This window comes from Zonotrichia albicollis, chromosome 14 (assembly GCF_047830755.1).
Source record: "Zonotrichia albicollis isolate bZonAlb1 chromosome 14, bZonAlb1.hap1, whole genome shotgun sequence".
NCBI lineage: Eukaryota > Metazoa > Chordata > Aves > Passeriformes > Passerellidae > Zonotrichia > Zonotrichia albicollis.
The window spans coordinates 12,985,609-13,008,061 of NC_133832.1; the positions used below are offsets into that span (position 1 = coordinate 12,985,609).

The 22,453-nt window shown below is 39.1% G+C and overlaps 1 protein-coding gene across 7 annotated transcripts in view; it reads left to right on the forward strand.

Moving 5' to 3' along the window:
* Positions 1-18,573, forward strand: part of KLHL13 (kelch like family member 13) — a 76,423-nt gene extending 57,850 nt beyond the window's left edge. For all 7 annotated transcript variants that reach the window (XM_074551810.1, XM_074551812.1, XM_074551811.1 and 4 more), the window contains 4 exons: positions 211-407; positions 6,304-7,099; positions 14,027-14,140; positions 15,687-18,573. In XM_074551810.1, coding sequence (XP_074407911.1) covers positions 211-407; positions 6,304-7,099; positions 14,027-14,140; positions 15,687-16,174 — 1,595 coding nt within the window. In that variant the 3' untranslated portion in view covers positions 16,175-18,573. The remainder of the gene's footprint in view (positions 1-210; positions 408-6,303; positions 7,100-14,026; positions 14,141-15,686) is intronic.
* The last annotated feature ends 3,880 nt before the right edge of the window (positions 18,574-22,453 follow it).

Below are 22,453 nucleotides of genomic sequence, written 5' to 3' on the forward strand. Positions count from 1 at the left end.
TCAGATACAAGTTCAGTGCTGAGTTCACTGATTTTTTTGTGAATCAGTCCAGGACTGCAAACAACACTGTGGACTAAACATCTCTCTCTACTGTTGCCTATGGGGCTTTAAAGTAAATTTTAAAATTATAATTTAGTTATCTCTAAATTTATGAAAAAGTTTCAACCCCATCAAAATGGTCATTAACATTTACCTGCATGTCTGTTTCAGGAGGAATGAAGGAACAAGATTTAATGTGCATTAAGCTTCATGGTGTGAACAAAATAGGCCTAAAGAAGATCATTGATTTCATCTATACTGCAAAACTTTCCCTTAATATGGACAACCTTCAGGACACACTGGAAGCTGCCAGTTTTTTGCAGATTTTACCTGTTTTGGACTTCTGTAAAGTATTTCTTATCTCTGGGGTAAGACTTTTTGTTTCCCATTTACAGTGTTTAAGGCCTTGGTATGTAGTTTTGTTTTTTCTTCTATAATGCCACTGACTTATGTAATAATCAAAGTTATGTCTAAAACTTGTCATTATTCACAGCTTAGATTCATAGAGAAGAAATTTGCTTTATAGTTTCCTTGAAAAACTTGTTTTTCTTCTGAGTATTACATTCAGCATGAGTTTGATACAAATGTTTTACCACATTGAAATTCTTCCCTTACATGTCTGATTTGAGATGTTTCAGGGTCTCCCTGCATGACTGCACTCACTCTGGCATTATCTGCTTGCTGCATTCATTAGGTGTGCTTCAGTTACTGTCACTTTATTCCTGTATTTACAGCCCCTCCATCTCCATGGGGTGCTGTTACCTGTTTTCTGACTCTAACAAGGATAAAAGCAATACCCAGAGAGGATCCCTCAGAGGATCCCTCTTGCCCTGCCAGCAGTGAGGAGCTCCTGCTCTGTGGGGCTGCAGAACAGCAGTGCTGCAAGAGCAGTTCTGCCTGGAGAGACACTCTGCAGTTATTTTTAATGTTCACTGGAGGTTTTCTGGTGTTGATGTTAAATGCTTATATATCTCAGTAGAACTCTGACTTGAACAGGTGTGTTCTGCACAAATTACAGAATTATTTGCAAATCAGCTTTTCAATTCTGTAATGAGAAATAAAGAAGCAGCTATTCCTCTTGCTCTGCAGAGTACAGGCTTAGAAATGTGGCCTCCCTAACTGAAAATATGTACCAGGATTTATGCAAACCAGAGGATTCTAAGCTGGTAATAACAGCAATTTGTTTCCTATGATGTGTTAGAGGTATTCAGGCTTGATAATGCCATTTTGCTTTTAATTGGGAGACATTTTATAACTGACCTGTCTGATAATGTTGTGATAATATTTCATTAAGCTTAATACTCTTCAATCCTACCCCATCTATTATATCTTGCTCAGTGTTTTTTTTTTACCTCTAAAATGATGCCTCTCCAGGTTTGACATTACTATAAATACCAGCTTGGGAAAAGGTCTTGGTGGTGTTTTGAATCAGGTATTTGAAAAGGGCTCCTTCTGATGGGAGCAGAGCCCTGGGGACACTGTGGTGGCCTTTCTCCTTTCTGGGTAGAGCAGCTCCTTGTTTATTTTGCTGTGTTAAGGAAAGAACTTTTTTCGTATTGAATCGTGTTATTGTTTAAAATGCTCATTCTCTGAAAGTATGTTCACTTGTGATGTTGACTCAGTCCCTGTTTTTGTTCAAATAAGAAGTATCTTGTTTGATACTGCATTTCATTTCCAAAGAATGAGGAAGACTTTGTTAATTCTCTTAATTTTATTGGGGTTTTTTTGGGGAATACTTTCATTTAGACTGATGTCTGAGGGAACATAATCTCATTCATGGTATAGCTGTAGAGGAAGTACAAAACTGAGGTTGTTATGTTAGCCTAGTTATGTTCTTAGCATCTTTATGTAAAGAATTTTTGAATGACCTTACTTCTAAATTTGTTGAAACAAGAGTTGTTGAACAAATGAACTTCTTTTTGAAGGAGCATTTCTGTAATTTAAATGAATATTCTGAGCAAGTATTGAGCTTATTTCTACTGAAGTTAGCTGGCTTGAGAGCTGAGGTAACCATTCCCAGACAAACGCTTAATTGTCTTTCAATTGTCAGGGGAGTCCATTATTAAAGAGATTATACAAGTCAGTTTATGTAAGGCATAATGTAATTGTGTACTTCATAAGAGGGTATTGGAAATATTTACAAAGAAAAACCAAAGCTTAAGGTAACAGCTTAATTTATGTAACAAAAATAATGAGACCTTCAAAGAACAATATCTGTTGTAGCTGCCTTGAAAGTTTTTTTTTTTTTTTATTTGCTCTGCATTTACACTCCTCTTGTCAAGTATCCCATTGCTCTGATTATCTTTGCTCTGCAACCAGACAAACTCTCAGAGAAAACAATGGAATACTTTCCAGGATGTTTTCAGTTTTACCTTTACTTTTGTTTTTCAATAATTATAGCTGTGCAATAGACGACTACTCTCACATTCACATCTAACTGAGCTGTAATGTGAATAAAATTCATAAAAATGCTGTGGAAATGTTTTCAGAGTAGTGAGTTCTAGACACAACACTGATTTTGCAAAAGTAGCAGCAATGTACAAAATGGAGGAAGATGAGAAACTTGCCCAGGTGAATTACAGCACTTAGGAAAATTACAGGGTAATGGGGAAAGGGTTGTTACACTGTAATTAAAGAAAACATTCCCAAACATTGAAAATTAATGTCTTGGGTGTACCTGCAAAAAAATTTTATCTATAATTTGGTGCTTTACACTTTTGTAACTACTAAGAAAAAATCAAATATTGAAGGCTTAATACTTGGAAGTTGTGTCTTGTCAAAAAAATTTCATTATCTGAGGATGGAGCAAGTTAATCTGTTTTGTGGGATTTAACCCTGGGACCAGCTCGGACAGCCACCAGAAATTTGACTTTGTACTGTAGGGATAAAATGGTTTCTGTTTTCTGAGCTGGTCAAATTTCTGTGCTGTTTTTCTGAGCTTCTGTCAATGGGAGCCCATAGGAAAATTGAGGGTTTCAGGGGTTTGTTTACTATTTTAAACTTTGACCCTTTGAAGCACTGCCTTAAGTGCTTCAGTCTCTGACAGCCATTGACACAAAACAAAGTCAGACACCTGATTGTTTTGTGCTGCTGGGTTTGAGAGCTGGATTTTTTTGTGCATGCTGCTTTTCCAGAGCTGTTCTCCAAGGCTCTCATACTTGCAATCATTTGGCTGTGTCCAGTTTTGGATTTTATAGTCAGTTAAGTTTTTATGAGAGCTTGGGAAGTGGTTGCTACCAAAATTTCAAAGAATTAAGTGAACTGCTTTCTCAAGAAAGTACTTTGGCTTTTGTAACATGGTGCTGTGCTTGACCTTTCTTTTTTGAAAAGCTTTTTAGTATTTTCTGCAACTTCTGTTTTGTAATGAGCAATTACAATGAGTAATGTGAGTGAGCAGCTCTGCTCAGTAGTCAAAGTCCATATAAAATAGGATTTATTTAACTGAAATTCTCAACTCCTTGTGGAGCTGCTTAGCTGTTTGAATGTCTATGGCTTTTAACTCTTTCCTTGTGAGTATTTTTACTTGTTATTGGATAGACTGTACAGTGTATGTATTTTCACCTGATATTTCCATTCCTCCTGTTCACTTCAGTGGGATTTCCAGACTAGCAGTTCCTTCTCTTCATTGAAGAGCTCCTGATTGACTGACTTCCACGCAGAACCATAGCATAAGTCAAACTTCTAAAAAAACCAAAAAACCCCAATGTTTGGGTAACTGAAATATTTATTTAAATAACATTATTGTGCTGAACTCCGTCCTGTTTTGAATATTCAAGTAGAAGTAGCTATAGCATTTCTTTCTGTTGAAGGATTATTTTTTGGCTCAGGATTTAAGAACCTAGAATATATATTTTTATGACTTTTAAGTCTTTGCAATATAATTTAGGCTGGTACATTGATTGTCATCTTAGAGTACAGAAAAGAGGGTAACAGTAATTTTGGTGAGTCAAACATAGTGCACAATTTCAAAAGCATAATGGGAAGTACTTACAATCATATATGAAAAAAACAACCCTGAGTGCAGTACAGTCCTAGTAGATTAATAAAGGCAATATAAAGTAAATTTTCCGAGAATCAGGGCTTGACTGGAAGCTGCTGATGTCATGTTCATCAGTCATTAACAGTGTGTAATGTGTCAATAAATTTTCCAAATGTAAGAAGTCCAGGAATATGCTCAGCTGCCTGGATTTGCAGTGTAACATAATTATGGTAATACAGAATGCACTCTGGACACTTGATAAGTGGCAGCCAGCAATAGCTCCAAATTCTTCATTGCATCCTGGGCATGTGCCAGTGGTACAGAACCTGTACAAATTTTGCTTTGATCTTTTAAGTTCAAGTGTGCCTTTCCTGTATGCAATAATTTCTGCCTGCCTACTTTGATGTGAAGGAAGTGCTGCATCTCTCTAGTTTGGTGCCAGACAATGTATTCCAAAGGGATTTTTAAATACAGTAACTACATAGCAAGAGTTAAGATTTTGTGGCATGCTGCAAGTCAGCTGTTTGTTAAGGGGTGATTTTTTCATTGCTTTATTTTGTAATACAACTTGGAAGAAATTTTGGGAGAAATTCCACCAGACCAGGCTGCTCAGAACCCCATCCAGCCTGGCCTTGGACACTTCAGCAAAGGAGCAGCCACAGCTTCTCTGGGCAATCAATGCTGATCCTCAAAACCCGTCAGAGAATATTTTACAGGCTGTTGCTAGTCGATGTGATTATATTTTTATATAATCTATGTGGTCTGTCATGTAATACAAAAATTATTTCCACGTATATAAAGTACAAATATTTTCGTACTAGAACTCCTGACAGTCTCCTGCACATTCATTTTATAGATAGGACCTGATTAGAGGATTAGTAGATGTTTCAAGATGCGTGAATGAAGACTTTGGATGACTGTAGATCTTAACTCTAGGGCAAGTTAGATCAGTTTCTAGTGAATTAAGAAAATCTCCTATTCCTGTACTCAGACATTTGAATTGTCTGGTATTACAGGACAATGATCAGATTGAGTTATACAGCATTAAGTCTTCTAATCTCTGTCATGACCAGAAGTCATTTGAAGGTTTTTGAATTCTTAGGCTCCAGTCAGGTCCAGTCCTCAATCTTTATAATCTTTTTTAAAATAACTGTGAGATTTGTAAGCTTAAATTCTTCTGGCATTAGGAATGTAATGCGAATCACAAACTTGTGGAAATGGTTGACACTGAGTAGGACTGACATGCACAGAGACTAGAACATGTGTAAATGAAGCTTGGTCTGGAATAAGGTTTGAATGCAAAAAAGCTGCAATTCTTGGCAAGAAGCATTTGATTGACTTGCTGGGCACATGTACCAGAGAGCTTCCTGAGAGGAGCTGGCTGGGTTCACTGAAAACCCACTACAAGTTTGCCCCGTTCCTGGCATGTTTCTTCCTTCCTGTGCCTTGGATCCCAAGTGACCTTAGAAATTCAGGAGCCAAAGATATAAAAAGATAGATGCAGCTACAGTGTAAAACAGATGATTACCAAGTCACTCGAGTACTGAGTTAAATTAGGGTGTGATCCATACCACTAAAGCATTTAATGAGCTGGGTATTTTTATGGGAAATCCTTCTAGGTTCATTCTTTTTTAAAAATTATGTATGATCTGAAATCACCACCTTTGTCTTATTTTTAAGACACATATATTTAGTTTTGAACAGAGTCTGTAAGAACACTGCCTTGATTTATTAAAGATCCTTTTTTGTTTTGAAAGAATGTATTCATGAGATTGAACACTGTAAATATTAGTTGTCCAAAATATGTGGCATGCAGGGGTTAGCTGTGCCATTCTCTGTGGCTTTATTATGCCAATACAATTTTAACAGTGTCAGAAAATGTCTAATGGTGAGACTTTTGTTTTGCTCTCTATAACCTTGGGCTGATCATCTGTCCCTTCACTTTATTTTCCACATGCCTTTCTTACAAAGATGTTTTCAGAGCGTTTCAAAGATGAAATGCTATATAACTGCTATGCCTCATCATTGTATAAGGTGTTTGACATAATATATGCCATCTGCTTGTTACTTGTCTCAGTTCTTTCTTCAAAAGAAGGAATAAATTGAGTCTCCCTTTGCAGTCAGGAATATATACACTGCATTGAATATTTGCTCATGTGTAAATCACCTTGAGCACTGCAAAATGCTGAAATATTGCTGATTCTACATTATTCATAAATTTTACGTTAATATTTAGACGCCAAATTAAGAAAGCATTTTGATCCCTTTTTCTGTTTACTTAATAGGTTTCATTGGAAAACTGTGTTGAGGTTGGGCGAATTGCCAACACATACAACCTCACAGAAGTGGATAAATATGTTAATAATTTCATCCTGAAGAACTTCCCTGCGTTATTAAGTACTGGTGAATTTGTGAAACTCCCCTTTGAACGTCTTGCCTTCGTGCTTTCAAGTAATAGCCTTAAGCACTGCACTGAACTGGAGCTCTTCAAGGCGGCGTGTCGCTGGCTGCGCTACGAGGAGCCTCGCATGGAGTACGCCGCCAAGCTCATGAAGAACATCAGGTTTCCCCTGATGACACCCCAGGATCTTATCAACTACGTTCAGACAGTGGACTTCATGAGGACTGACAACACCTGTGTCAACTTGCTGCTGGAGGCCAGCAACTACCAGATGATGCCGTACATGCAGCCGGTGATGCAGTCGGAGCGGACGGCGATCCGCTCGGACAGCACGCACCTGGTGACGCTGGGCGGGGTGCTGAGGCAGCAGCTGGTGGTCAGCAAGGAGCTGCGCATGTACGACGAGAAGGCCCACGAGTGGAAGTCCCTGGCGCCCATGGACGCGCCGCGCTACCAGCACGGCATCGCCGTCATCGGCAACTTCCTCTACGTGGTGGGCGGCCAGAGCAACTACGACACCAAGGGCAAGACGGCGGTGGACACGGTCTTCAGGTTTGATCCGCGCTACAACAAGTGGATGCAAGTGGCATCTCTAAACGAGAAACGGACCTTCTTCCACCTAAGTGCCCTCAAAGGACATTTGTATGCAGTCGGAGGTCGGAATGCAGCGGGCGAGCTAGGTGAGTCCTGCTGGAGCCTTGCTTTGTGCTGGGCCTGGGAATGCCCTCTGCCCACGGAGTGGGTGGAGAGAAACAACCTGAGGTGGTTGGAGAGCTGCTGCTTTCTGGGAATACTGCAAATACAGAATTTTTTCTGGATACTCTTAGAAGTTCATTTTAGAAGGAATCCCACAAAACAATACCAAACAGTAGAAAACCATTCCAATGTCATGTGTACTGATGTGTATTATCCAGTGTCTTGGCCTTTACCAGGAAACATGAAGTGAGCATCTGTGTCTGCCTGTGTAAGTGTAGGGAATATAAATGCAGTTTTAAAAAGAAAAAATTCATCATTACTTCAGCTGAGAAACAAAATCCATTCCTAAGGGGTACATGGCTCTAGCTGAAACTCGCTCTTGAATGAACATTACATTTTAAAAGACACAACTTTTCTGGAATGGTATTTGAAATGCCAAGGGTTTGTTTTTTTTTTCTTTTTTTTTTGTTTTGTTTTAGTCTTATGACTGCAGATATTCTGATGTTCTGGACTTTTTAATTATTAAAAATGTTATATTTCACCTATGATCTTATTTGTAGAAGTGACTGAATGACTCGGTCCTGATGCCTCTTCTTTTCCCCCCTTGCAAAGGATATTTAATTTAGCTTGACAAAAAAACAAACAACCGAGCAAAACAAAAACTCCAAAAAAGAAAGAAACAAAAACAGAAGAAGAAACCCCGCATCAATTTCCAGAGAACAAGATAGAAACAAATAATAAATACATCATAAGTTTAAATTTAACAAAAATATGCAGAGGATGACCCTTATTAATCCACTGCATTGTGCAAAGCCATAGTGGTTACCATTTAGTCAAGTCTGGATAGGAGACTCAACTGTAAATTTGTCTGTGCTTTAAAATTGAGATGTCACAGAGATTATGCTTGGAAGTTTAGCATAATATTATGTCTAAACCAGATGTAACATCTCATTATTTAGTTTGCTGCTTTCAGCCCAATACTCAACTGTCCCTTTGTGGTTTCTGCCTCTTGGTACCAAGATTTGCTTTTCAGAAATGCACAGATGTGTGTAAGTGCAGTGAGAAACACATGTAATTGAAACAATGCAAAACTTGATTTCTACTGCAGGATCTGTGGCTTTTTAAAATTATTGCATCTTGGTTATTCACATACACAGGTTTGATTCATTGTCACGTTGCAAATTTTCGTAGGAAACATACAGTACACTGCTTCCACCAGAAAAAAGTGGCCTGGCTTTGCTAGAAATTTTAATTCCATTCCAATGTTTGATGAAATGGGATGTGCAAAAATGCCTCCTGTTCCAAAAAGATGGGAAACTGCTTAGCAATAACTTGTTTTCCCTAGACAGCCATTTTCTGATGCAGATCCTGAGGATTTCAGAATTTTTTACTGTTGTCACTATCTACCTGAAAATGCATCCTAAACAATCTCAATATCCTCTGAAAGACTAAATGTACAAAAGAACATGTATTGATCTTTAAGCATCAGAAAACCTGATATATAGCTTCAGTGAGCTATTTTTAACAGTATGAATTAATGGCAGATAATCAGATTGCTGACCTTGTGCACTGTACAATCTGAACAGAGGAGGGTTATAAAAATGTCAGTGAAAAAGTTGCAAGTCTGACAAAATCAATATGAAATAATATTGCCACTAAGCCAGTGCAACCTGTGTGTGAAGGAGGCTTTGAGTGCAGTGTTACCTTAAATGAAACCAGCAGTATCATTCTGCTGACCTCAACTCTTCTGCTTTCTTTAATTAAAATACAAAATTTATCACCTATCTAAAATTCTTTTGTAAAGATATCATTAAAATGCTGTAGCAATTTCCACACAGACCTGAAAAATGCCACTGGATCATTCTGTGGGAAGAGCACTCTAAATGCTAAATATTGTAGCTGTCTGATGCTTTGATTTGGGGCTTCAGGTTCTTTCCTTGTTAATTGTGAGGTGAGTCACTTTTCATTTTCATATTTCTTTCATAAACCTTGACAACTGGAAGATGCAATCCAGCTTAAACTTCCCATTCTGTTCAGAAGAGAAAAGCTCTAAGGCTTTTCAAAGAGAGAAGGTCAAATCTGTGTTGGACAGATATTAAAGAAGTTGCCCTTGGGTTCAAACTAATTTCAGTCTGTTGTTAGAGAGGAAAAATTCCCAAAACCTGAATTGAGCTTTCTGGAAAATGGGCTCTTATGGAAAAGGGCCAAAGGATTAAAGTTACTAAAACAATTTTTTTTCCCTTGACATTCATGGGAATAAAAATTATACTTTTTGAGGCTTTCTATCAAACCTTCTCAAAACAGTTTTCAGATGTTTCCTCTTCTGAGAACTTTGTAAATGACTCTTTCTACATTTGTAATACTTGCTTTAGTGGAATAATGAGCTGCTGTTTTACCAGTGCATGCCACTGGAAAAGTTTGGTTCACTGGACAGAATGAGTGAATTTCCATGTATATGGTGCACGTGTTGGAATGTGGTAAATGTATCCTTTAAATGTCCTGAATTATGACATTAAAATGGAGATTTTTTTTCAACCCTGTGACAGCTTAGGGCTGTGCAGAATTAAGCACCACTCCTGGAAGGACTGTAGATAATTCTGGTTAGTTCCCTTTAAATGTCAAGGCAGGCACCTGCCAGAGGTATTCCCAGAAGGCAGGAGAGCAGCCCAGGCTGGAGAGGCCAGGTGGGCAAAAACAGAGTTTTCATTAAAAGAGACAAAGGGAAAAGCAGGTGTGGCTCACAAAGATACTTGTGAAGCACAGCACGCTGGCAGATTCCAGCTGAACACTGCAGACTGTTTTCTCTTCTGACAAGGTTTTTGTAGCTCATTGTAAGAGTTCAGTTGTGCTTGATGATGGCAGAAGCTGTTTGTGTAAGTTCTAGAAAACTTGTGCATTAGGTATTGCCCAGTTACTTCAGGCTCGGCTGTTGAAAGCCTTGAGTAGAGTTTTGAGTTTATATATATGGGCTTTTCCTCACACTTTGTGGGAAGTTGGGTTGTGACTAAAGCACAGTTTTGTTCATCACGCTGCAATAAAGACAGAAGTAGAAAGTTGCCAGGCCAGTTACCTGTTCTTTTGACCCTCTGCCCATCAAGTTGGAAGATATTTATTTTCCAAATGCCCTCTATGATGTTGAACCCTCCTTGTTTATGTAAAAACTTCCCCTGTGAGTGTGTGTGTGCATATAAATGTATGTCAAGATACAGCTAATATGTTTTAAATGTTATTGATTGATATGCACCAGTACCCAGTTGGACTCTTCACTGTCAGAGTAGTATTGTGAATATCAGACCAGAGTGTGAACTAGAGGACCTCTCATATAGAGGCTTATTTTGGAGTGGCTTCTTGCTATGCTAGGACAAAATTAGTCAGGACTATTTAATCAAGTCAGTTTAGAATTGTACATTAATAAGCTGTATTACAGAAATAGTGTAACAAAATTAAGAGCCTGGGTTTTGGGACATCACAGAGTTGCTAAGTGCTGCTGTAACAGACCTCAAGACACTTTAGAAGCTACTGACAGAGAAGTGTTAAATATCTGTATCCTCCTCAAATAGCATCACAGATGGCACTATAAAATGAGTGCAGGCTGAACATCCCTTGGGACTGCCAAAACTTTGTCTTTTTTAGATTGCTTAATTCTCTTAAAATGAGGCCTGTCTTCCCTGGATTATGGTAATGAACACATCAGAAGTTCTACTGTTAAACATAAATAGAGCCTGGTCTGAATCATTCATGGTGTTGGAAGAATGAATCCATCACTCTCACTTAGGTGCATTAAAGTAGCAGTTTTAGAGTGTTTTGTGAACTCTGCTCTGTCTGGAGATTTTCTAAAGAAGAATTTGTCTCTCTTAAATTATGGGCACCTTTGATAGCTGGAATTTTGAATATTTTTTTCTTTTCAGTGCAGAGGAATATCTTGCTAAAAGAGAGAAGTTGAATGACCTTGCAAGGTAACAGGGAAACAATTACACAGATCAAACAGAAGAGCAGGGTTTTCAGCTGTAAAGTGATTAGCTTTGTTTTAGAGCACAGTGGATGTGAGATTTGGGTAGGAATAGTTTGTCTGAAATAGTGGCAGACAGTATTTTGGCTGTCCTAGGAATGGTAGAGACAGTTTTGAAGCCACATCAGAAAGTGATGGGCCTTGGACTCAGCAGCATCCTTTCTCAGATAAATAATGTCTTTACAACATGGTGATAGTGATGGTGGTAATGGGTACCAATTCTGCATGTTTTGTCTTCTCTAGCTAAAGGGATATTTTGGCTTCTCTCTTCAATGCAGTTTGTAGTGCAGAGTGAGATAAAACTGTCCAGCACTGAATGTCACATTCACCTGTGTGCTGCTCCTCTGCTCTCCCTGTCCTTGGAGTGTGTTAGAAACACGAGTTCCTCACCTTGGTGCAGAGTGGGAGCACTTTGGGGAGGGATGCAGTTTGTGTGGAAGCAGCAGGGCGATGTTTCAGCTCAGAGGAGCAGCAAACACAGGTTGGAAGGGGCTGCCCTGAGGGTGGAACTGGGGCAGCTGTAATTACTTGCACATCAAATCTGTTTCCCTCTGGTTTTGAAATTTCTGCACATCTTTGCTTCTGATTGCTAAATAGAGCAGAGTGGAAAGGAGCTTTCCTTTTAAAAAAGAGTATTGGAATGGATGGATATGTTTAGAAGAGCGTTGGGTTTATTTGGGGATTGGGCAAAAACTACAGGTGATGTCAAGGTGGCACTGCAGAGAAACACAACTCACAGATTAATTTTAGGTGTCATTTGTGGAATCAGTTCTTTGTGCCTGTGCCTTTCTTTGGGCAAGAGAGTGTCTCCAGCATTCCTTGGATTTGTGGCTAAGTCCGTGGTGGGATACAGAAGGCCTGCAGCATATCAAATGGAAAATAATACAATTTTCTTTAAAAAGAAGATTTCTGCCTTTATTAAGAAAACCCAAACAACCAAGGCAGATCTCTTAGATTAAATTTGGGAACTTGCCCATATATTGGGCAGACTTTTTAAATCAAAAATTTGGTACATCAGCAGTACTGCAGACACACCTGACTTCAGCTCCTTTGTATTGGTTTGTTATTTTTTTGTCCATCTTACACATTCCTGAGCTGGCAGAACTGGGAGTCCTTGTGTGAGCCATTTGCACAGAACCAGATGCATTTCAAGATTTCATTACTATTTTGAAACAGTTTCAAGAATATTAAATTAATAATTTTATACATGCAAATCAACATATATAATTTGTTTAGAATAAAAGCAGAAATTTAGTGTGTTTGCCTTGTATCATGAACTAATGTTCTGGACTGGCACTTTTCTGCATTTCATAAATTTAAAGTTCAGCTTCTGGGTGGGGAAAAGCTGGAGCAAATCCAGTGTGCTGTAACAATTTAACAATTCTTCTGTGCAAAATAGATTTTTTATTTTTCAGTTCTAGCCTTAGATGATGCTGAACTGGCTGTCAAACAGTATTTCTGACATTGGAACTAGAAGCTTCTATTTTCAGTGCATGTACTTGAGACACTAATTGCATGGAATTATGTATGATCATCCCGTTTTGCAACAATAAAGAGGTTATGCAGCAACTAAAAGAGAATTCAGAAGGTCACTCTAATGTGCTCTACACTAATTTTTTCATTGCTAGGGATTTTTTTTGGTAGTCTGAGACTATAGCTATACTCTTCTAAAATGATCCAGAGGATCTTTTTGAAACAGCTTTGGAGTTGGGATGAGGTGTTTTATATTCACTATGTGTTACTGTCCAATGTTCTCTACTGGCTCTATAATTCTGTAATTAGGCTTAAACTAAAACTAACTAGATTCTGCCTTTATAATGACAATTTTCTCAGATTCTAAGGGTATTTTCTCTCTTGGTTGATGTGTAATCCTGCACTGTTAAGTCACCATCACTGATTCCATAGAGCTGACTCAGATTTTCTACTCTTAATTCAATAAAAACCTTGTTCTACAGCAAGTAAAATGCCACTTTTAAAGACAGATTCAAATTTTCTATGTATAGTTCATAAACATCCAACAAAGATTAAGCAGTCTTGAATTACTTATAATGAGATTTAATTTGACTTTAAGATAACTTAATTATTGACAATTTCTCTGTGCATCATAAAGTCACTATATTATGGGGGTTTTGAGGACCTTGTGCCCCTCTAATCATACTGTAGTATTCAAACTGCCAATACTAGAACTTGCTCCATTATTGAATCTGCCTTCTGTTTGTATTCCCTGTGCTTGTTGCAGCCCTTTTCCTGCAGCCTGCATCTCTCCCATCTTACACTGGAGAGAGGATCCAGGATCCTCTCAGGAATCCATCCTGCACTCCTGGGTGCTGCTGGGTACTGTCCTCTGTGATTTCTGATTGATAAAACCCTTGATCATTCCAACATTCCAACTCAGAGAAAGCTGTACAAATGGGGTTGTGCATCAACACAGGCACTGCTTATCTCCTTGCCAGATTCAGGGATGTTTCATCTTTTTTCTTTTAAGCTTGGCTTTTGTAAATTGATGTAGTGACTTGCATATGCTGTGCTATATGTTGCTGTGCAAATCCTTAATAAAACACTGCAATACAATAGAAAATTAGCACAGAGAATAGAAAAGAAGAACACAGAATGTTCTCTGAGCAAGTTTGCTGGTTGTACAACCTACCTGGACACAATCCTGTGCAGCCTGTTCTTGCTGACCCTGCTTTAGCAGAGGAGTTGGATGAGGTGGAGTAGATGATTTCCAGAGGCCTTTCCAACCCCATCTGCTCTGTGTTTCTGTGATAATAATTTCAATAATTCCCTTGAGACTCCCTCAGCTGAACAGTGTGACTTGTTGGCACTTCCTCTGTGGATGTTTCAGCAGCACCAAACTGCCCTGCTGCTTTCACCACTTCTGTGCTCTCTTTGTCTCCAACAGCCACTGTGGAATGTTACAACCCCAGAATGAACGAGTGGAGCTACGTGGCAAAAATGAATGAGCCCCACTATGGTCACGCTGGAACCGTCTATGGGGGGTTAATGTACATTTCAGGTAAATAAATCATGCCTGTGACATCATCTCTGTGAAACAATTCCTTCTCTAACTTTTTCTGTTTCAGCAGCAGACAGTACAGATTAGGCTGTGGTTGCAGTAGGATTGCCATGGTATCAGTAATGATGCAGTTTCATGTGAGGCCAGTCAAACAGCACATTCACTGCTGGTTCTGAAAAAATTATTGTAGATAATATTGTGCTTAGTAATTGAATAGCTCTGAATTCCAAAGCGGTCTAATCAGAATAAAGTTTTCTGTAGCCACATATAAAAATTATAATATATAATTTATATACTGTATATAGCAATATAATTAAACATAATATTGTTATATAATTATAATTGTGTATAACAGTATTAAATAATTATAACATGTATTATGATGTAAACACACCCTCCCAATAAACTTTTTAATGCATTGGAAATTTTATTACTTTTAGCAACATTTGCCTTCATTGAGGTAATGGAAAGGACTAAGTTCTTGTGTTAATCATAACATATAAGTGATATCTGTGCACTATTTTTTAATTTGAAATATGCTTGTCCTGTGTGTCATTGAGTTTCATTACATTTTTTTTCCAAATGGGTTGTCTGAAAAATCTGCTTTTAGCTTAATTTTTAAAGAAGATTCAATCTGTCTGTCAGTGGTCATTGCAGGGATCACAGCCCTGTATCCTCATGCTGAAATTTTAAAAGATGTCCTCTTGAGAACTAAGCTAGAATTCAGAGCAGGAGGTGGGACAAGGTTGCTTAGCTGTCAAGAGCTGCTGGGGGACTTGCTGGAGCAGCTTCATTTAGGGGCTCTTGTGCCAGTGGGCTAGGAGGAATTTGCTTTAGAATTTACTGTGAGGTACAGATGCTTATTTTGATGTGAGCAAGTCCATTGAGCTCCTAATTGCTGTGCTGCTGTCAGTTGTGTTTTGCCCATTTTGCTTGTTTTGCTGCAGGTGGCACATACATGTGCTGTCTGCTGTGGTTTTTTCATGTAGATCCCACAGATTTTTCTTTTCCTTTTGTCCTGGAGCCTCTCCAAATGCTTTTGCAGGGAGCTATGGAGAAGGTAAATGTAGAGGAATCCTAGGTAACTATTAACTGAAGAATATTTATAATGTGTGTCCTCTCTCTATTCACTTGAAGTTGATAAAAAAGTGTTTTGATGAAAATTCTATGTGATACTTAAAACACAGTGGCATAGTATCAAAATTTGAAAGGGAAATGGATTCTTGATAGTGAGAAACATAACTAGCAAACTGAATGAATTCAAGCAAGAAATAAATTTGCAGAGTAGAAGTGTAGGTAACAATTTTTTGTTCTTTTAATCTGCCAGTATCAATTGTGTAATGAGGTGCAGTGTGAGACGTGGCTTCTGTCCATATTCCCATTTAAAGGAATAAGTGTCATTTGAAATGGTATACTACTGTGATAGTAATCTAAGCCAGAGTGAAGATGTTTTAAGGAAGATGGAATTCTTTCAGTAAAATGTATTTTTTGTTATTTAATGCTTATTAGGATGAGCACTCCTCTAACACGTGTCTTGTTTCTTTAGGGGGAATCACCCACGATACTTTCCAAAAGGAACTCATGTGCTTTGACCCTGACACAGACAAATGGACTCAAAAAGCTCCCATGACGACAGTCAGAGGTCTGCATTGCATGTGTACTGTAGGAGACAAGCTGTATGTTATTGGTGGCAATCACTTTAGAGGAACAAGTGATTATGATGATGTTCTAAGCTGTGAATATTACTCACCAACTCTAGACCAGTGGACTCCAATTGCCGCCATGTTACGTGGGCAAAGCGATGTCGGGGTTGCTGTCTTTGAAAATAAAATCTATGTTGTTGGAGGATATTCTTGGAATAACCGGTGCATGGTGGAAATAGTTCAGAAGTATGATCCAGAAAAAGATGAGTGGCATAAAGTGTTTGACCTTCCAGAATCCCTTGGTGGCATTCGAGCCTGCACTCTGACAGTTTTCCCTCCGGAGGACAACACAGGGTCACCGTCCAGGGAGTCTCCTCTGTCAGCACCTTAGACCCGTCCCTTGGCTCACCATTGTAGTAACACCTCTGCACTGCATCATGGGTCTGTCATTTTTCTTCAGTAGTTTCTGTTAGGCTTAGCCTACAGCATTTCATACAATTACTGGAAAAAAAAAAAGGACTTTGACATTATTTGTGCTGTTTGTTTGGCCTAGAGTGTCTCTGAAGTGGTTGACGAAAAAAGATGTACTCGCCCGAGCCAAATGTTTAACAAATGAGATGGTATTGTCTATAAAATGTATGAACTAGGTATGTTATTAATGTTGTATGTTGGGTGTGAGGTACCTTGTAGCTTACATTTGGGAGCCCAGTGAGTCAAATTTATATTGAACATGTCACTGAATTTCATGTTGAAATCCTTTTTCCTTTCATTTTTGACTGCAGATCACAAGGGTAGGTAGACCACATCAATGTGAACTCTCTGAAGGTTGCCAAGGGGCCTGAGCTACCTCCCTCTTTACACAGAGTATTTTTGACATATCTGTTTACCCACCTGACTTTGTGGGTGCTTTCAGAGCATATGAAGTTTCTTAGGCAGAGGGAAGAAATAAAATAATTTTAAAATATTAGCACTGTACAGGAGCGGACCTTGTAGAGGCCGGAAGTTTTTTATAACATATATCGAGTGTTTTTCCTGAGTCAGTTGAATGATGCTTCAAACAAAATATCCTAAATATATTTGTGTTTTTTAATTTGTTTTTTTTTAGGAATTGGCTTCCTCTTGCATGGGAGCACACACTATTAGCAAATGGGAATTCAGTGCAGTTGTGTATTCTTTGCTATGGCTGTACTGAATATGGGTAGTTAAGGGCTAGAATCAGTAACTTAAGCCACTGAATTTGACCAAATGGTTCCATCAGATCAAATTTAATCTACCTTTTCTCCTTTGCTGTTGAGATAACTTGCATAATGTGTCCTCTGTATAGTCTCAGTTAATAAGGTTATTTAGCACAAAGTGCAGCTTCAGTGAGAGAGCTGCTTTTGCTCAGTGAACCTGGACTACCACATTTTACCTTCTTTTGTTCAATAAAACTTTTAACTGCAGTTACCCAGTCTAAGCTACCTCATTAATGTATTTGGTTTTTTCCTCTGCCTCACTGTCTCCAGGATACGTGTGACATATATCCACGTGGGTAGGTGAACCTGCAGGAAACCAATGCACAAGTGATCATGAATGGGTATTTTTTGACCTACTTTTAAGAAACTATTTTGGTCTGATGTGTTCATTTTATTGTTAGGGACTGATGAAAAACCAGTCTTAATATTTTTTCCTTGGAGAACTGCTTATGTGTGTAGCCCTGCAAATTCACAGGAATTTTTACCTGCTCCAAAAAACAGTGCCCTGCTGACAAACTGCAGCTCTGATTATGCCATTGTGATTGTTCTGAACTTCCCATCATGTTACAAGTCATTTTGCTAATGAACACAGTCACAGGGGCATCCTCTGGGGCAAACTGTTTAAACTAGCTTATTGTGTTACCTATTAATAATAACCAAGTAAAGCTTAATCGACTTTTGTTGGGATTTTGCTATTTGTGTTTTGTCCCTGCTTGATGCAATCAAGCAGCAGGATTACTGTGGTGTCAGATTTGGAAGTACTGATATTTATTCTTTGTGCAGTTTACTAGTAATGGTCACTACCAAAATCTACATGTAAGCTTTAGGTTTCATAATTGTTTTGATCAAAATCAGTTCTTCCTCTTTAAAAACATTGAAGTCTCAATTCCGTGTGGCTGTGTAAGGTTGTTGCAGGTGGAATAGTGGCACCAGTGGATACTCCTGGAAACTGGCCAGTGAAGAAAAATTGATTCATCACCCTAAGAATACTCTTCTTATGCTGTGCAAAGCACTGGATAGAAAGATGTTGCTCTGTTGTTTAAGGATATTTCAATCATTTAAGTGTCACATGCTACTAATTTTTTTTTCCAGCTCAAAGACCAGATTTTAGATCCTGCTTGAGTTTAAATCCCCTGAAATCCATATTCAGTGGCTCTTTTATTAATTAAACTGAAAAGTACTTGAAGGAGTTGCAATTCCTTTAGGATAATGTAAATATGTCCTGCTCTTTGTGTGCTGGGGATGAGGGACACAGTGTTTAAAAGTGGGTATCTTCACTGGTGTTCTCTGTTGGCAGAAGCTTAACATGGGTTCTGGTCATTCTGAGGTGGTTTAAAGCCAGGATGTCAGTTTTGTGTCTGAGCCTTGTATAGCCAGGAGCTGGTATACAGCCACAATGTTGAGATTTTTTTGTTTGTGGGGTTTGTTTTGTTTTTGTTTTATTTTTTTGTTTGTTTTTTTTTTTGATTCATTATTTGTTATACGTAAAATGGAAGAATTATTTTTTGAACATTTTGTCATCAGCGGATTAAATGTAGTGCTTCAATCAAATTAATCTTTGGGGTTTTTTGTTTGTTTGCTTTTTTTAAATCTCCCTCTGGATTAAAGTGTTTATAATTACATTAGTTAACATTTACTCACTAGGATTGAAAAGCAAACATCAAAGACTTGCCCAAAACTGCAAACTGGTTTCTTCTGTAATGTAGTATAAAATGATTTGATGCTCATTGAGTCTTTCTTCACCATAGCATAAGAACCCCTTTCCATCTCTGAACCCACAGCTGTAGGAACACACATGGATACACCAAATCTCCATTTTCAGTCAGGCTGCCTCTTCATCAATCTTGGCTTCTCTCATGTTGCAGTTGTAGTACCTGAATCAGAAAAGCATCTGGATAAAAAGCGATTATAGCTATTTGATTTGAATGAAATCAGGGTTGCGTGGTGTGCCAGCTGGGAGAGCCACAGGAGCTGTCTGCCCTCTCCCAGTGCTGCAGACACACTGCAAAATTCATTCAGACTTGGCTTTATGGTGCCCAATTAGCAGCAAATGCCAAAAGGGCTCATTTCCATGTAGAGTTTGCCCAAAGGCCCATCTGATGTCCCTGCAGACCCCAGCACTCTGACTCCAGACATCTGAGATGACATTTCCCTTGTTCTGTGTTGAGATAGGACAAGAACAATGTGGAAGACAACCTGGGAAAATCCAGGTTATGTAAAATTTCTTTGCCTTGTTAACATCAGAGAGTTGATCATCTGCAGATACCCATTTTTCTGTGATTCCCCTCCCCTTAGAAAGTTGTAAAGTCCAAGAACCTGGTCCAGGGAAAGCAATTCCTGCAAGGATCCAGCCAGTCTTGTGGCTTCTTGGGATAAAGGAGTTGTGCTGAAGGGATGAGCGTGGCTGACAGCCTGGCTGTGGCTCTACAGGCCCCTTGGGTGCAAGAATCACTTTACCTGCTCTCAGGACAAAAGTGAGCTGCTTTCTTATAAACAATGCTATTTTTAAATTGCCCATTCTGTTTCTGTGGGATCTCTAAGGAGCAGCATTTTAGTGACAGAAGCTCAAACCAGTAGTCTGGTCCTTTAGTGGAATAATGGCAATCATGGATTTAGAGCAGTTTGCATGCAGATAAATAAAGTTCTACCTAAAGGCTTACACTCTTAATCTGATGGGCTGGTTGGACATCAAAAAATAATTTCATACCACAGCAGCAAGTGCAGTACAAATATCTGGAGAAGTTTCTAACCAAAGAGTTGAGGATGAAGTTGAGGATGATCTGATCAGAAAAGATCACAGCACTTTTTGAAAAGTTCATTCTGCCTACCAGAATTGTTGTTCCTTGTTAATTTGCCCTCCAGCTGGTGATTGCCTCACCTTTACACTGGTGTCTGACTCTGCTGGTCAGTGTTTTTTTAATCCTTGGTTTTGTAGCTGACATCTCTGTTTACTTCCTCTGCTCATGATCAGAACAGAACAAGCAGAAGCTTTTTTAGTGGCACTTACATCAAGAGAGAAAATAACCCACTGTTGATAAATGAATTTGTGATTCTGCTTGTGCATCTTGGAAATATAAAAGCAGTTTTAAGCTAGTGAAAGGTATGTGCATGGTGCAGGAGTAATGTGTGTCCCCTTTCCTCCTGGCTTGCACATTTTGTGGTGTGGAGTGGTGACCCAGAGATCTGGAGGGACTCAAGCTCTCATGTGGCACTTTATGCTCACCATGCTCTGTGAAAGTGTTCTTTCCTTGCACACCCTATGTAGCTTATCAGGTATTATTTCTTTTATATTTTAAATGTGAATAATGATTCTTTGTGTGCAAGTGTGGTCAGGAAAAAAAAAAAAGTCTTAAAGGGCAGAGTTATACTTTGCTTAATTAATAAAGATTTTAGTCCCATGAGTATTGTAGGACCTGTTCAGCTGTGAGAGGGTGATTGCAGTTTGAGGCAGCTGGGAAATCCCGATGGCTTTCCTGCCTTTCACCAGGTCACACCTGGTTCTTGTTGCCAGTCTTTCACAGGTCATTAAGTGAAGTTCTTTTCTCTGTCAGAAGGTTCCAAATTTGGTGTCCAGCTCTGTTGGACCTAGATGTGTTTGCTCTTTAATGGCCTGGTTATTTGTGTAGAGATGCAGCCCAGGGAACCTGGGAGTGGTGCTACAGCCGGAGCCACAAGTGGCTGACATTCCTGAGGGGATGCTCTCCTACTATAAGTATTACTTTGGCTCAAGTGCTGGCTTTTTCCCCCCTCTTTGGGAGTATTTATTGCTGCTGTTTGAGTTTTTAACTTTTTATTCATGAAAAGAGTAATGCAAGGTTCAGGTGGCTCTTTCAGAGCTGCATGCTGTCAGGCTGTCCACATGGTTATTAAACCTTTTCTATTTGGAGCTCTGTTTCCTAAGTGTTTAGGAGAAATCATTTATTTTGCAATGTGAAAAGATCTCAGATGAAAACTTGTTTGGGACTGGAACAAAAATGCTTTTTTTTTTTTTTTTGGTCATGGTTTAGAGATTCGTTTGGACTTTCAGCTCTCACAGACTGAATGGGGAGTGATATATATATATTTCTTTTTTTATTAATTTTAATAACTTATAGTTGGTTTAAGTGAGTCAAAGCTCAGTTATTTGTACCTGCTTGCACTCCTGGCTACCCTGTTGCTATATTCTGCCTCAGCCCACAGCATTCTGTGCTGTCTGGCATCTGTTTCCCTGTGTAAGAGCACCTCCCGTCCTCCCTGCTGCCTTTGATTGAGTTCCAAAATCAATCTGAGCTTGGGTTCTTACATCCAAAGCACCTGTGAAGCCGAAGTCCACGTGGAGCTGTGGATTGAGGGCCATGGCTTTGACATTTAATTCCCCACCAGCCCCTCACTGCTTTGCAAGGTCTCAAACCCAGCTAAAATCTGTGTGCACAAGGCAAACCTCTCAAGATGAAAATTTCAGTAACCTGGGTGCCTAAAGAGCACCAGAGTGTCCTTGTCCCCTCTGCAAGGAGAGTTTGCACGTGAGCTGCTGAGGGCTCTGGGAGGGGCAGGCACAGGAGCTCCTTGGGTAACCAAACTTTTTATTGGCCTTTGGTTCTGCTCTTTCTTCTGTGCCCAGGTGGAGATGATGGGAGGGCAGGTCAGGGTTGGTCACACTTCCAGCTCTCAGGAGAGAGCAGGTTTGTTTATTCTCCTCTGTCTGCACAACACAGCAGGAAAAAGAACTGTAGGAACATTTCAGATTTTAAACATTGTTTCACAGAACAGTATTCATTAATAAAGGAAAAATTAGTCTGTTTTAACCTGTGTTCCTCATAACCAGGATTGTTCCAAAATACTTGGCTTCTGTTGAATTAACAACTTTGCCTTTACCTCCCTTGTTCAACGTTACTGTAAAAAATTGCTTGGTTTCTTTTCCATTTGTTTCTCATTGCTTGTAACCTTTTCTTAGAAATGTGAAAATAATTTTCCTTACATGTTTTATGCACCAAAATAAACACACCACTGATCACCTGAATCCCCTCCCCATGTTTCTTACTCAGTGCCTGCCAGTTTATCTTTCCACATTTTTACCCAAATGTGTGACAGCTGTCAGTAAATACCATCACAGAGCCATAAAATTCCTGCTGATGGGTGCTGCCTTGTTAATTGGGATAAAGAGGGGTCATCTCTTTTCTTAATCACTTCTGGGGAAAAATTGCTTTGAAGAACCTCCTGCCCTGTTTAATACATTTAAGTGCAGATTGTTGTGGCCTGTGCTCGTTAACTTTAGTTTTGAATATTTGTGTCTTTCAGATGAGTAATTGCATTGGGTGCTTACAGAGCACTGTTTATAGTGTGTGTTCCCTGCTCACCCATGGGTGAGGCACTGGGTACTGAGGTTTCCTTGTGCCCTGCCTGCCAGGTTCCCTTCCTACCCAGAAAGACTCTTTGGGAGTGATCTTCCATCTTCA